We start from the raw sequence: 16,063 nt of genomic DNA on the forward strand, positions 1-16,063 counted from the left end.
AACAATTAAAAAAAGGCACAGGTGGGGACTCGAACTCTATTTCACTAGAAAGCAGATTCCAGAAACAGCTGACATAAGAATGTATAATTAAAAGAAAAATAATTGATGTAATTTATGAAGCTGCTCCTGTGCCAGACACTCTGCATTTTATATTACCTCATTTAATCATCCTAACAATATAGAACAAGTATTATTAACCTTGTTGATAAATAAGAAAATAGAGGCTAAGAGAGGTTAAATAACCTGCTCAGTATCACAGAGCAAAAACTGACAGAGCTCTGCATTGAAATTTGTCTTTCAGAATCAAAGCCCATACTCAATCTAATAATTACTTTGCCTCCATCATTAGTTTTAACACCATTCTAACAACATCACATATACTACTCTTAGAGAAGTATTTGAAGAAGGCATTTTAACTTAAAACACCAAATGATATACTAATATAAAACAAAGATAGTTGTTTTAGCAAGGAATAAACAAGCATCGTATTCTGAGGTCTAAACTGCAGCACTAACAAAATTTTTCATGCAACTATCTTTTCATGAAACTTTTTAAAACCACTTCGCTCTGATGAAGAAGGGTGTCTAGTTAAAACATTAATTTTTAAAGTGTTAAATGGTCTTTGGAAGCTGGTATGAGAACAACAGAGGAGTCAACTCAGAGAACTGGTCCTTATTCTAAAGACAAACTTAAGTGAAATTATTTAGGCCTAATGCGCCAAATGGAAAGAAAGAGAAATTGGGAGAAAAAGAAAAGTGCAAGTGTTAATCTCAAAATGGATGTGATTATTTGCCTAATGTGTTTTCTGTTTAGTTTTATTTCTTTGATAGAGTAACATTATGAAGTGTGAAGATAAACAAGATGTGGTAGGAAATAATAAAGTTAACTTGAAAACTTTGGCCTCAAGCTGACAAGGTTTAAATGCTCAAAACTACTAGTTCATAAGCTCAGAAATAACAATAAGAAGGCAAAATGCATCTGAGTAAGATGTTCACCTGGAGAAGTGAAAGATGACTATCGGCAAAACAAATTTAAAGTTATTCTTATTTTTCTAACCAGTAACCTATGTTATTCGGTATTTTGTAAATTCAGATAAATTTTCTTTGCAATTTCAAAAAGGATATTAGGAAAATGCAAATTGCAAATAAAACATTAAACCCAGGTCTCTCTTATTTTTTTCTATACCTTTTAAGTACCTTTTAACTTTAGTTTATAATGAAACACAACTGTGTGAGGCTTAGGAAAGTTATTCAACAGAGCAAAGGTAAAGGTATCTTACATTTGGCCAATGTGTATTCTTAACCCAACCAAATAGTTCAAGACCTAGGTCATGACTTTAAAAGTCATGCCTAAATGTCAAAATTGGGTTGTGCCACCCAGAAAGAACAGTGTCTTCATTACTGTTTATTTATACATCAACTAAAGACTATTTTTAGCAGTTAAATTTACCTAAAAACAGAAATCAACAATATGTTTTTCTGATTATTGACAGATCAAACAGAGCATATCAATAACTTGATGGTTCCCCTTAATATCTTATCATAATTGAAAAATGGGTGCCTTTTTTGAATTATTGTTTAAGAGGATAAATATTGTGTAAATCATGTCACTTCACCAAGTTTGGTAACATGAAAATACATTCTCAGTTTATTTCACATATATTTTGTAAGCTGGAGTGCTAAACTGGAGTGAAATGAAACCATGCAAGAAATAACACAAGACTTGGATTTCATAAACCATAGCAATTGGCAAAAATAAAAAAGTATGTAATATAACTCTTTCCTTGATACCGAATATATTACATAAACAAATGGACATTCAAAATGCAATTTAGATATCATATGGTCATCAATAATGTCAAATTAAAACAGGTATTATACACTCACTGCACAGATCTGAAGTATTTAAAAAAGCTCAATATGTTAAATGCAATATATCTCTAGAGAAATTAGGTATTGACTGCATGCCTCAGTGAGTAGAAAAATCTACAAAAATCCACACCACAGATTGATCCAAATATTGCTTTTTTAACATTACTAAGAATGTAACAAATTTTAAAATAGTATATTTGACACAGATATAATTCTCTTTAATTATCAGGCAATGAGCCCAAAATATGTCTATGTTTATACATGTTATTTTTTTATGAAGAATAAAAAGTTAATAATAGAAAAGATAAGCCCAACATATATGACTCTAATTTTATACAAAATGAAGCACTTCGGCCATCAGGAAATACCTTTAGGTCATACAAGAGAATTGAGTTTGGAAGAATAACTGCAATTTTTTAAAAAAACATTCAGATATATAGATGTATGATAGTTCCAGGAATAGTTATCTATCCATTCACCCATCTGACAATCTAACCATCCATCTCTATATATCCCTATTCACATTTTTTGGTTTGTAATAATATAAGCTACCCTGCTTTTACATAAAGTTGAACTAGAAAATGCTTAGGCGAATCTGCTGATTGGTGCCTTATATAATAAGCTCCTTCACTGTACAAATCCAACTAATCTACAGAAAAACAATTTAGCTATGATTTCTGAATAGCCATTGCCACAAAAAGTAGCAGAGACCAGATAGTCTGATCAGATTAACAGTCTCTGTTAAATGGCTAATTCATAAATCAGTTTTAGATTGAAGCCTGAATACTTCCCTGGGCCTGACCACACACAGATATACCTAACAAATAAGTGCTTTGACAACTAGAGGTTCCATTTCCTAGTGATAACTTGTTTTGCTCTTTACGTTTTCCTTTGCTTTATCTAAGTATTTATTTGATCTCATAGATGGATTGGTACAGGGAAGATTTTTCTGAGATTAAAATACATAGTGACTGTACTGAAAGTAAACACATGAATATTTAAGAATCTGACCTTCTGCATTGAACCTTCAGGATTTATGGTCCTGTTTATTGTTTTTTTTAGATATGGCTAAATGATTATTTCATTTCTAATAAAATCCTAAAGTGAAATGTTTTATTTTGGAAAATTAAAAATGTTTTATTTTGCAAAACACGAGGAAAGAATAGTATTAAAAATTTTGAGGATATCAAACCTTTCATTTTATATACCGAACTAAAACTGCATATTAAAATTTCAGCAAATGTACATATATAGAGAGATATAGATGTGTGGGTGTATAAGTGTACATACGTGTATCTATATACATATATATGTATTGTGTATATCTATATACACAATACACAATAGATATAAATATGCCTAGAAGTTTAGTGTAAATTCTATTTTAAATACATTAAGGGATCGTCTTTTTATAGGAATCCTATGAAACCTGTGATAAAAATATTCACTCCAGCATATAACTTTCCAGCAAATACCAAAAATGTGTTAATGCAGGCTCTTCCCTGAATAGTCCTCCCAGGGAGGTAATATCTTTCTACCATCATTCTCAATTCAATCTTCTCCCCTCAACATGGTGAAATCTACGCAACTCATCAACATGTATTATGATTGAGAGTGAAAAAAATTAAATGGAGAGTGAAAAATTATTGAGAGTGAAAAAAATTAAATTAAATAAAAAAATAAAATTTTACAGAGTAAAAATCTGTTCAGACCTTTTATGAAGACAGCACAAGAAAAACAATGCTCTAAGCTATGGAATAACTGCAGCGAACTTTCAGAATTACCATAGTCCAAACTGACCAGAACACCACGTAACAATGCTACTTCCCATTCCAAAATCTCACTTGTTTCTCAGATGTTTTAATAGTCGAAACCAGATTGGATCAGCATTACAACTATCAGTTGAAACAAGTGGTCCAATCATAAATGTCCTTATTAACATTACCAGGGGCTGATGCTTAAGAATCTGTAAGATGAATTTCCAGTTATACCACTATCAAAAAAGTACTTTCAGGCTTCTGAAAATTCTTTCGTACTAATCAATCTGGCAAAAGTGAAGAACAAAATTCATTGAAAGTAAAAGAACTTTAAATTGAAAAAGAACCCACAATCAATGAGGAGTTGATTCTTACCTTTCTTAATTAAAGCCATGTCCATTTATATCTTTAAATGCTCACTGATTAACAATGTAAATGCTGAAAAAATACACAATATTACTTACTGAGTGATCATGATTTTTCTAAACAAACTATCCTTGAAAAGAAATTGTAGTGATTTCTTTTACTCTGATCGAAAGTATAAAACTCTAATTTCTATTTCAGAAAATTTAACCTATGATTCTTCCTGAAAGGAAGAAGGTATACAAACTGAAATACTTGTTTTACTTTTTCATTGGCCTACCTTAAACTAGTGTGGGTTTTAATTGCTCCGGAAAATGATCAAGACCCTCTACATTACATGGTCAATGGTCCTTTTAATAGAAAAGGCAATAATATACACTTGTTTGCACCAACTAAAACTCGTTAGAAAGTCTCAGTTTAAGGTAACAGTTCAACAGCCATTAACAAGTGCAAACGTCTAATTGCCTTTTAGTGAAAATGTGGTTCTTTCAAAGCTGTTAAAAAATTATTTGTATGGTAAAGCATATTTGAAAGTACTTTTATAAACAAAGTTTACAAAGACTATAATTTTGAAAGCCAAAGTTTTTCAATAATCACCATTTTTTTACTAGCATAACATTAGAATTGACTTTTTGTCTTGCTGACAGAGCAACTAAGAAAGTACAGTTGCATTGACCATATTGATTGTGAACAAAGCAACCATCAGTGGGACTCTGCACCATATATTTTCAATATTGACCTCCTACTTCCTTTTCCATGGCTTTCTGGGTCGGCTATTGGATTTGGACTGCAGTGTAATAAACAGCTAAGGTTTAATTAATGGTAAATGAATACAAGACATAGGTTATGACTTTAACTAATTAGGGAATTGTTGAATTAAGTCTGCCTTGGAATGCAAGGCAGTGCAATCAATATCCAATAAAAGGACTATGTATGTAATTTACCTGCAAATGTGTTTCCAATACCATCAAAGTGAGTTTAAATAAGTAAGATATATGAAAGGCGACTAGGAGAGATTTCCACAAGTTAACACTTTATAGTTTCAGAAAAGATTTTCTTATTGTTGAGATATAATATCTTCTAAAGTTCTGAGAAGGGCGCAATGAAAAACAGAAATAACTCTTCAGATGTGCACTTTTACCAAATCTAATACTCACTACAGGATAAAAATTCAGTTGCTGACTTCCAACTTTAACCTATACAAATTAGTAACTTCCTGCCCAAAATGGGCATCAAGCTTTGCTTACTTGACACCTTTCTGCTCTTTCTCACTTGTCATAGTCCATCTCCTCCCCCTGCTAAGACAAATATTCACTAGCATATAGGAATTCACTACTTTTGATAAAAATCTCACCAATGCTCTCACTCTTCAAACTGAGTATTCAAAGGTCATTTCGTGAAGCCTTATTACTCTTTAATCATTCTTCTGAAATAAAATAAAAAAAGAAACCTACCTACTCCCTTGTGGGCATCTAAGCTGGTAAACTCCATTGTCCCATTATGGCCTTTTCTAGGATTTTCCTGATACTGTTTGTGGTTCCCATTGGGACAATATCTGTAGGAAAGTCCATAATCTGCAAGATAAACCTGGAAGACATGAACAGACAAGTGAATAATGCTTTCGTCCTCAGAAAATATAACCTTTATAATTAAGTCTTAAGAAACTGTTAGGTTAAGAACGGCCTTTAGATCTACATTTTATTAATCTAAATGGTGCCTTAGGATAAAATATATACAACGGGGGGCCATAACAACTAACTTTCCAACTTAAATCTTTACTTCACCATAGGTATATCTTGTTTCTGAATTGACTTAGATTTTCAGTCTTTTTATTTTGCTCCCAAATTCTCTTCCCTCCAGGTGGGCATCTAGACATTATAAACCACAACATGTTTTTTATCTGTATTTATACAGTTTATGAGGCTCTGCTTTTTCTTATAACCCCCTCCCTGTAACATAAAACTGTTTCAAGCAGGGAGGGGGAGATGACAGCAAACAATCTAAAAATGTAAACCTACTGTTACAGGAGTCTCCATTAACAGGAAGTATAAAAATAGCGAACAGACTATAAGAAGTAATGACTAAATAAACAGACAAACAAAAAACAAAAGAAAGCCCACCAAAATACCATTATATTGTCTGTATTTAAGAATGGAATATCAATGCAATACTTTTGGCATTTCAGACAGATCCATATCATTACTGTTATTTTTGTAAGTCAGTCAGAATTGCTCATAGGGTCTCTAAACAATATAAATTGTTAAAAGTCAGAAGGTAACTCAAGTAAATTTTTCTCAGATTACTTTTAGAGAAAGAAGTACTTTTACAGATATAGCATACACTGAATAGGAAACTGTTATGACTAGATATTTATTCTGATATGTAGTTAAAATATAGTAGTTCCCAACTAGATGTTACCATGCTCCCCTCAAAAAGAAAGCAGTTTCAACTTTTAAAATGTGTTCTTTCACGTGTATTTCTTTAAAATTTAAGGACTGAAGCAACGTTTAATGATGTAGCTTTAAGACAATAAAGTACTGTAAAAAAATTGTATTTTAAAATGTGATATCTATTAAAAGAAACTTTAGTATTTAAATTTTAGTTTAATTTTTTGGTTTCAGGATAGCCTAACTAGGAGGCATTTTGAACTTCAAAATATAAACAGCATAGAGTTTTCTTCGTTTGTTGGGGAACATAGTTTGCTACAGTGTCTAAAAATATGATATCTCAGTTTTGTCTCTCGACCAACGGCCTCAAAAGTAACTGATCCCTCTGCCCTAAGTAACAAGACTTCAGGATCAGATGTATAATTGGTTGCCTGTTTTCACTATTTATGATGCATGTTTACCTTTATTTCAAAAACTAAATAGACAGGCTTCACTTTGCAAAGTAGACATTCCAGAAATGCACATACTGATAATTCAACAACTGGAAACATGTATTAAATACAAGAGAACTTTACTAAAAAGAAAGAGCAAGAAAAAAAGCTATCAAGAAGCTTTGCATGTGGTCATTAACCAAAAGTCCTAAAATTTATGGAGTACATAATATACATCTAAGCATGCTAAGAGCTTTACATTCATTGACTCATGCCATTCTCACTGAAATCCTGTAAGTAGGTACCATTATCTCCATTTTCCTCAAAATCAAACTGAAGTTTAGTGAGATTATGTAACTTGTGTAGTCAAATGGAGCCAGAGTCTAGGACTCCAGAGTCTTCACTCTCAATCACTGTCAAAGGGAAATAGCACTGCACAAGGTAAACAGAAACATTCAAGGCTATTGCAGTAGGTGACAGAGACTACTGCAATAGGGCAGAGATTAAACTCAACTCCACTGAAACAAAAGGTGGGGAAGTTTTTAATCACCAGGGGCGAGCTAGTGGAAAGTATTGGAGGACATTAGGGGAGGTGGTAAATGTGGCCAGGTTATCTATGTTTGCTAACTGGTGCTTAGGCGCCTAACCTCCTTTCAAGACTGGTGGTTGAGGAGTATAATGTTTCTCAAAGATAACACTTTAAAAAGATAACTCCCAGGTCCTTGAGGTAGGACATTTCTTTGTTGGGAAGTTTTTGATTACTGGTTAAATCTCCTTACTAATTTCCTGTACAGATTTTTTATTTCTTCATGATTCAATCTTGGTAGGTTGTAGAATGCTTCTCGGAATTTATCCATTTCTTACAGGTTATCTAATTTGTTGGTATATATAATTGTTGATTGTAGTTTCTTATGATTCTTATTTCTGTGTTATCAGTTGTAATGTCTCTTCTTTCATCTCTGATTTCATTTATTTAGGTCTCTTTTCCTTTGTCTGGCTAAACATGTCTATTTTGTTTGCATTCAAAAAACTCCAGGTTCAAAGATCTTTTCTATGGTCTTCTTAGTTTCTATTTTCACTCTGAAATTTATTTTCTTACCTCTGCTAACTTTGTGCTTAGTTTGCCCTTCTTTTTCTAAGTCCTTTAGGTGTAAAGTTATTTTAATTGAGCTCTTTTGTTTTTCTTAATGTAGTACTTTTTTTACTATAAACTTCCCTCTTAGAACTGCTTTTGTTGCATCCCATAAATTATGGACTATTGTTTCTATTTTCATTCGTCTGAAGGTATTATTTTGATTTCCCTTTTGATTTCTTCTATGACATACTGGCTGTTCAGGAGCAGTTTTCTTCATAGTATTGTGATCAGAAAAAGTGATTGCTATGATTTCAATCCTCTTAAATTTATTAAGACTTATTCTGTGGCCTAACGTGATCTATTCTAAAGAATGTTCCATGTGCACTTGAGAAGAATGTGTATTCTATTGCTGTTGAATGAAATGTTTGTATGTCGATTAGGTCCACCTGGTTTAACATGTAGTTTAAGTCCAATGTTTCCCCATTGATTTTATGGCCAGATAATCTATCCATTGTTGAAAGTAGGGTATTGAAGCCCCCGACAATTATTGTACTGCTCTCTATTTCTCCCTTCATATATGTTAACGTATGCTTTACATATTAGGTGCTCCGATATTGGATGCATAATTGGTGGTCCTAATAGAGACTGTGGGTAGGATTCAAATAACCATGGAAGGCTATTAAACAAAAAAGTAAAACGACTATCTCCACCTCACTATATAAATCCTTTTTTTTTTAGTTTGGATTTTTACCTATTAGTATGGCATGTGGTTCAAAATACATATATTCTTATAGATTCGATGAGAATTAGATAAATTATCTAAAATTCTCATGAAAATTTTACTACCAGAGTCTATCCATATTTTTAAATTATAGATTGTAAAGCACAACTAAAGAAATTTAGGAGCGATTGTATTTGGTGGATAGAAGTTTAATATGAGGAAATAAAGCCAATCATTTGTCCCAAGTAATCAAAACGTTGACATTATTTTGTCTCAAATTAGATTAAAGTGAGAGTTTCTACTAAGATAACTTAGTAGAAATACACAGTCTAGAATTGTTTTACAATAATTCAAACTAAGAGGAAAAAAGGCTGGGAAATGTCAAACAAGGAAGTAACATTTGTTGAAGTTCTAATTATGTGATAATCACTGAGCAAAGTACCTTTCACAAATTATTTCATTAAATCCAGTCAATCACCCAACCAAGCAGCATTAGTCTCATTTTAGATATGAGAAAGTTCAGCGTCCCACTAGTTAAATAACTTGCCCAAGTCACAGAGCTAGTAAAGGATGGAAGAAGGATTCAAACCCATGCCAATATGATTTCAAAGTTCATTGTCTTCCTTTAAACACAATATAGAATTTGGGGTTCTGCCCATTTCTGAAATTTTGTTGCAATAAAAATAAGTTTAAGTACAACTCAATCTACAGTAGGGTTTGCAGTCTAGGTCCTGTTTTTGCAAGTCCTTGAGCTATGAATAATTTTTACATTTTTATAGGACTGTAAAAAAGAAAAAGACGATGCAACAGAGAACCATATATGGCCCAGAGAGCCCATAGAAGCCTAAAATATTTACTGTCTGGCTCTTTACAGAAAAAGTTTGCCAATCTAAAGTACAACTTGTTTTAATTAATTTTTTTTTATATTACTCCTTTTCTGCGAAATCAAAAATAACTAGTCGATATTTTTTATTTTAAGTATAAATACATAATTTTTAGGTCAGCCTCTAATAGGAAACTCAAGATCAATAAGATCAGGTAGAGGGTGATTATTTGCATTATAATAAGACTAGACATAGGAAAATTTAAAATCTAGCTCCCTAATGCATTTTAAACGATTTTCTTTTTATGCAACTTTTCTGAATTTAGTAATTGTTTCCTTTCTCTACGAGTAAAAGGATAGCCCTGTCTGCTTCTTTTCACAGATCTATTACACTGCACTGCCTCTCATATTTCCACTAGGTACTCGTTTTTTTCACCTTTCTTATATATGCTTTTTTTTTTTTATAACTTTGTGAGGAAGGTAGCAATGATGTGTGTCATTATTCACATTTAACAGATGAAAAATAATGTGATGTACCCAAATACTGCAAGTCACTCAACACTAAGTCTAACTTCTACAAAGTGTTTTGTTTAGTGAATTTCTCAGCAACTCCAAAAAACAACTAATCTGACTTAATGCTGTTATGGACTTTTGATTTTAATATCGTATTATTGAAAAGGTAGTGTGGAAGTCACTGAGGTATAACTCCATCATGAAAGAACTGACCTTTCATCCATGAGGAGTACACTAAGATGAAAACCTGCAGTAGCTAGATTGTCAGGAACTGCCACAGCATAAGAGCCAAGGCCACACTCTTCCTGGGAAGTTCCTGCCAAAGAGTGATCACTGTGGGGATAGGGAGTGGCCATTTCCACCCAGAGAGTCTTCTAGGGGGTCCTTTCTGCTCTGTTGCTCCCTAATGGGTTGGCCAAGACTTTATCAGAACTGTATCATAGTCTGAGCTCTCCCTGCCCAATCCTCCTTGTCCTTTCTTTCACAAGTGTCATATCAACATCCCCATTCAGAAAGTTTTCCTTGTCCAATCCTGTTTCTTCTCCTTTTATCTCTCATAGGTAATAAACTTCCTTCCCCAAATAAAGTGCTTGCTCTCCTAATTCTTTCTCAGGATCTGCTTCTCTGAGAAATGGATTTGACATAGGTAGTCTATAAATCATAGCTTTGATTAAAAGCGCTAAACAAATGTGGATAAAAAACAAATTTGCCTCTGATGACCATGAAAAGTATAACTTTCCTATTCTAAATAAGCCTGTCTCAAAAATCAACATTGTATTTTACCTAGACAGATATGTACCCATATATGGCACATTCTCAAGTTCTGAACTTAAACTTTTTCTTCTCATCTGTTTTGCTTCCTAATGCTTGTAGGGTCTTACATTGCTTTATTTTTCCAAATTGATGGGTAAAACTACCAATTAAAGAAAACTTGCGATAACTCTTCTTTACAGTAAATTACATGGAAAGTGTTTTTGTCTTCAATTTGGCACCCCTCTAGGGATACCCCTAGTTCTGTACTCTACTTCATACTGCGCTTCTTGGATTCGCTACTCATACCTGAATCCTATTCTGGTATGCAGATCCCTTCAATCAAAGGCAACTTACTGAATTTTTATTTGTGTCTACATGGGTTTAGTATTTTAAAATGTACAAAGTTATTTGCTTTTCTTTCATTTATGACTTGGCCCCCCATTTACAAGTTATAAGCTCCCAGACACAAGGGGCTAGGATAATGCTGTATAACATTTTTGTATCTATAGGAAGGCCTTCTGCATAGTAGGTTTAAATAAACTTTTATTGATTTGACTTGATGGTAATAATTGGACAAAATGAAGCAAAATTCTTTCCAATAGACACCTGAGTATCAAGTATGATAAACTATTGAGAACTTTACATTTAAAAAAAAAAGAAAAAGAAAAACGAACACTTTTTTTTAACATAATTGACTCGAACAACACAGTTTTGAACTGCATGGGTCCACTTATACGGGGATTTTTTTTTTTCAATAAATACTGTAAATGTATTTACAGTATCAATAAATACTGTAAATGTCTCTTCCTTATTATTTTGTTAACATCTTTTCTCTAGCTTTATTGTAAGAATACAGTATATAATACATATAGCATACAAATATGTATTGTTATTAGTAGCCTATTGTTTTGGAGGAGTCAAAAATCATAGCCGATTTTTCCACTACACGGGGCAGGGGTGGGAGGTGGTGTTAGTACTCTCCCATCAGTACTCTTCACATAGTAAGCTGCCCTTATTATTTAAAGGTCAGCTTACTATGTGAAAGCATCAGGTGCTTTACAGAGGTCAAATCATTTAATTCTCATGACTCTAAGAGGAAGTAATTTTAAGATATCTTGAGAATGAGAAAAATAGGCTGAGTAAGGTTGGGTGTTCTGTGTAAAACGAACTGGCAAAGTTGAGATTTGAACTTCAATCATTCTGACCAGAATTTTCAGTTTTTTCCATATGTGCCACATATAGGAATGGGAGATGACATAAGCATATCTACAGGTCTAGAGGTAACGTGTACTGTGACAAAAGTATAACAGGTTTAAATTTAGTAATATTTTAAAGCAAGGAGAGGTCATTTCTAACTGGGGTACTGAGAAAAAAGTTAGGCCTTGAAAAATATCTAATACTTCCACAAATGGAAACAGAAAGAAGAAATAACACAAGAAGGAAAACCAGGGCATGGGTCAGCGTGTGTTGGGAGTGGAGAGGTTACTGGTACACAACCAAGCCAAAAAACTGGTTAGCATCAGTTCACAGGAAGCTTTGAAAACCATACTAAGAAGTTAGGATATGATATTCATATGCAAGCAGAAGTCACTGAAGTTTTGTTTTGTTTTGTTTTGTTTTTAAGGAATAGAAGTATTACCAGCATTGGCAGCATCATAATGAAGAAATGGAGGCAGAGAGTCCATTTAGGAGAATAGAATAATCATCATCCAGGCAAGAAGCAATAGGAAGTTGGACTAGGGCACTGTTGAACAAAAGAAGGGAGACAAAGAAAAAAGCAGCAAGTTATTAGATAAGAGAGAAGAGGGGAAAAGGGAGAGGGTGGGAAGGAGGCAGGGAGAGAGATGGGAAGGAAAGTAGGGAGAAAGTGTCAAAGATAACTCTGGAAATGGTGTAGTTGGCTGGGTAAGTGAAGATTCAATGAATAAGGAAAAAGTGACTAGAAGGAGGAAGAGGATACATGAAAATTATTTATTCACTTTTTTACCAAATGCAAATAGGGTGCTTGGTGGCAAACACCCGAATCCAACCTGTTCCTAGTTTTCTCGGTTTATGAAGGACTGAGTGGCAGATTCATAGTTGTATCAAGAGTCAAGAATCTAAATAATTCTTGGGGAGCAAAATAAGATGAAGTGTTCTTTTGTTATAAGTAAAATAATATTGAAACATTTTCTAGCTATTACTTACTGTTTACTATGAGCCAGATAGCTGTATAAGCCTTTCACATCTTTAAGTCATTTGATTCTTAAAATACCTATTTAAAGGAGGTACAATTATCTTTATTTTTAGATGTGGAAATGGAATCACAGAGAGGTAAAATAATATGGCTAAGAACACAGAGCTAACAAGAGATAGAGCCAGAACTCAAAGCCAGGGTGTCAGATTCCAGAGCCCATAACCTTAACTATTCTATACTGAATCTGCAAATAGTTGCCATCTTCTTCTATCAAACCTTTTGCCTGGGATTAGGAGAAGGTAAGTACCCCTCTTTTTGATCCTGAACAAGAACATTTAGCTCCAGAATAAATGAGTAGACTGTATTATGAAGTGGAGATCCCACCACACATATTCAAGAATTGCTTAGAGATCCTTTTTTAAGAACAAATCATGTTAAAAACACTAACTGATTGGGTCCTGCCTGGAGTGGCCCTATGTGAAATAAAAGGATATTTCTTCCTGCTCTCTTCTTACTTTTCCTCTTTTACCTTTTCTTTGCCTGTTTTGGTGCACAAAGTTCACATATGGCCAAAATACACTGGTATTCATGCTAAGGTGTTAGCAACTTACATGAAATAGAACATTATCCTGAGATTTTTTATTAAAATTATTTGGAAAATATATATCTCAACCCCCACCCAAAGGTTTATATCTAAGTCCCTGTATTAGTATTAGTTTTGCAGGGCTGCAATAACTAGGTCCCACAAACTGGATGACTTAAATGATAGAAACGTATTGTCTCACAGTTTTGGAGGCTGGAAGTCTGAAATCAAACTGTTGACAGGGTTGATGGTTGATACCTTCTGAGAGCTGTGAGGGATGATCTTGTTCCCATGCCTCTCTCCTAAGCTTCTGGTTGTTTCAGGCACTCGGCTTGTAGAAGTCATTCTCCCTGTGTCTTCACATTATCTTTCCTCTATGAAAGTCTGTCTCTATTCCAAGTTTTCCCTTTCATAAGAACACCAGTCATTGAATTAGGGCCTTCCCTAGACCTCATCTTAACTCAAAAAGACCCTAATCATATAAGTTCACATTCACAGATACTGGGGGTTGGGACTTCAACATCTCTTGAAAGGACACAGTTCAACCCATACCAGTTCCCATTCTCAGTTTCTCTTTGTAAATATGCTGACAGAGCTCTATCTATAAGAAAACACTCATAATGGCTATATTAAGTAGTAAAGATCTCTTGATATAGTGGATAGATTTCTCTCAACAGAAATTTAAGAAATGTACAAAGGGCTTAGTTGCTACACTTTGGTTGGCTTTACCTATTACTTCTGAACGCTGAATGACTAATCAATCAATTCATTTATGCTTTAACCTATTTAATTACTCCTTGTTCACTCATCAATTATTTATTGAGTACTTATTATATGCCATGTTCTGTTCCAGTTCCTAGATACACATCAGTGAACAAAACACAATCCCTGCTTTCTTATTTACAAGACGAGAAACTTGTTCTCCTGAAAGAAATCAAGCTTATCTGGTTCTGTACCATTAGTTCCTAAGTCAGATTCAAAGCTAACAACCAGTTCTATCAAGGAGTTAGCAGCTATGAGAGCTAAAAGGGACCAAAGAAATCATATGATCTAGGCTCCTCAGTTACAGAAAGGGAAGTTGTGGCAGAAAAATCTACTGCGATATTTAATTTAAAAAAAAAAAAAAAAGAGCGAGCTTAAAGTACAATTAGAATAAAAAATTGTATTACCATTTTCTCATGAATTTTAGGATAAAGAAGGAAGCAGAAGAAGTAAAACTATCAGATAGTAAGGAATTATATTAATTTTGTTCAGTGTGGTAGTGGCATTCTTATAACAATGAATTGTCTTTGGCTTCCGGAAATGCATATGTACTTAAGTATTTAGAAACAAAAGTCATGGTATCTATAATTTACTTTAAAACTTTTCACCCAAAAATAGATAAAACAAAATTTCCAGACTGTTAATTATTAAGTCAAAGTGATGGGTATATTCAATCCTCTATTATTCAGAATGTTTGAAATTTTTCAAATTAAAGGTTAAAAAAACCCTGTATCCTCCTAGAGGCAAAACTGTATACTTAACAGATTCTTACTTATCTCAGAGTTTCAGTACTGGGAAATAAGCTTCATAAAATATTAATTTTAAATATAGAGACCATGGCTTCTAAATTATAATTGTTATGCTGTTTTCTTCAATATTTTCTATTCACCATCATTCTCCAATAAGATTCTAGTAGTCCATGTTCATATAGCTGTCATTTGCATAGTATTTTGAAATAATAACTTTAATATGGATCTAATCTGACTTAAAATCAGGCATCTTAATATACACATTAAAAATAAATTTTCCTAACAGGAACACTATTATATATCAGATAAAAGAGTTAAAAATACATTTGCTTACATAATTTTAAGCTAATTTAATAAACTGGAGTGTAGTAAACATACTAGTATTAACACATTATAGAACATTTGATAGAAATAAAAATCGGGGCTGACTTTATTTTTATTTGACTAATCATGCTGAAAGAATCCCAAAATAGTAAGTTGGTAGAGTTGATCTATGACTAACAGGTACATAAAAGCTATTAAATCTTAAAAACAACATTCATATGACAATTATATTGAGACAAAAATCAGTGAAAGTGTGTATTACACAAATAATTCTATCAATATGAGATAATGAAATACAGACATATGTTACTAAGACTAAATTTTATACATGTTCAAAAGGATATACTACCTCTAAATGATAACGATATTATATGCACATGTAATACAAAATTCTTACGAATGCACATTCATACTCCATCTTATAAGTAACTGTGATTGATAAATGGATTGTGTTAGAATTCCCTCTAGCAAACAGTGAATAAGAAGTTTTAATAAGGCTTATGCCCCTACTCAACAGAAATCCTAAGGAATCTGAAAGTGAGTATTTTGCAACCAGATCCAGCTCAGTTGTTACAATTCCTGCTCCCAGCTCATTAAATTTTGCCTAGATTTAAGTTTAACTTCCTTAGCTATGTAACAATAGAAAATTATCTGCAATAAGCATTAAGGACTGGGAAAACACATTTTCAGAGAATCACAGGATTTCAGAGCTAGAAGGAACTTTTGAGATCACTTAGTCAAAGTCCCACATTTCACAGACTATAAAGCCAAAGAC

At 33.1% G+C, this 16,063-nt stretch overlaps 1 protein-coding gene across 5 annotated transcripts in view; it reads right to left on the reverse strand.

Annotated features, from left to right (window-relative positions):
• The window catches only part of VRK2 (VRK serine/threonine kinase 2), a 104,634-nt gene that overhangs the window by 42,884 nt on the left and 45,687 nt on the right, over nt 1–16,063 (reverse strand). For all 5 annotated transcript variants that reach the window (XM_039887096.1, XM_039887095.1, XM_039887094.1 and 2 more), the window contains exon 8: nt 5,446–5,578. In XM_039887096.1, coding sequence (XP_039743030.1) covers nt 5,446–5,578 — 133 coding nt within the window. The remainder of the gene's footprint in view (nt 1–5,445; nt 5,579–16,063) is intronic.

Source organism: Pteropus medius, unplaced genomic scaffold (genome assembly GCF_902729225.1).
Source record: "Pteropus medius unplaced genomic scaffold, Ma_sr-lr_union100, whole genome shotgun sequence".
NCBI classification, from domain to species: Eukaryota; Metazoa; Chordata; class Mammalia; order Chiroptera; family Pteropodidae; genus Pteropus; species Pteropus medius.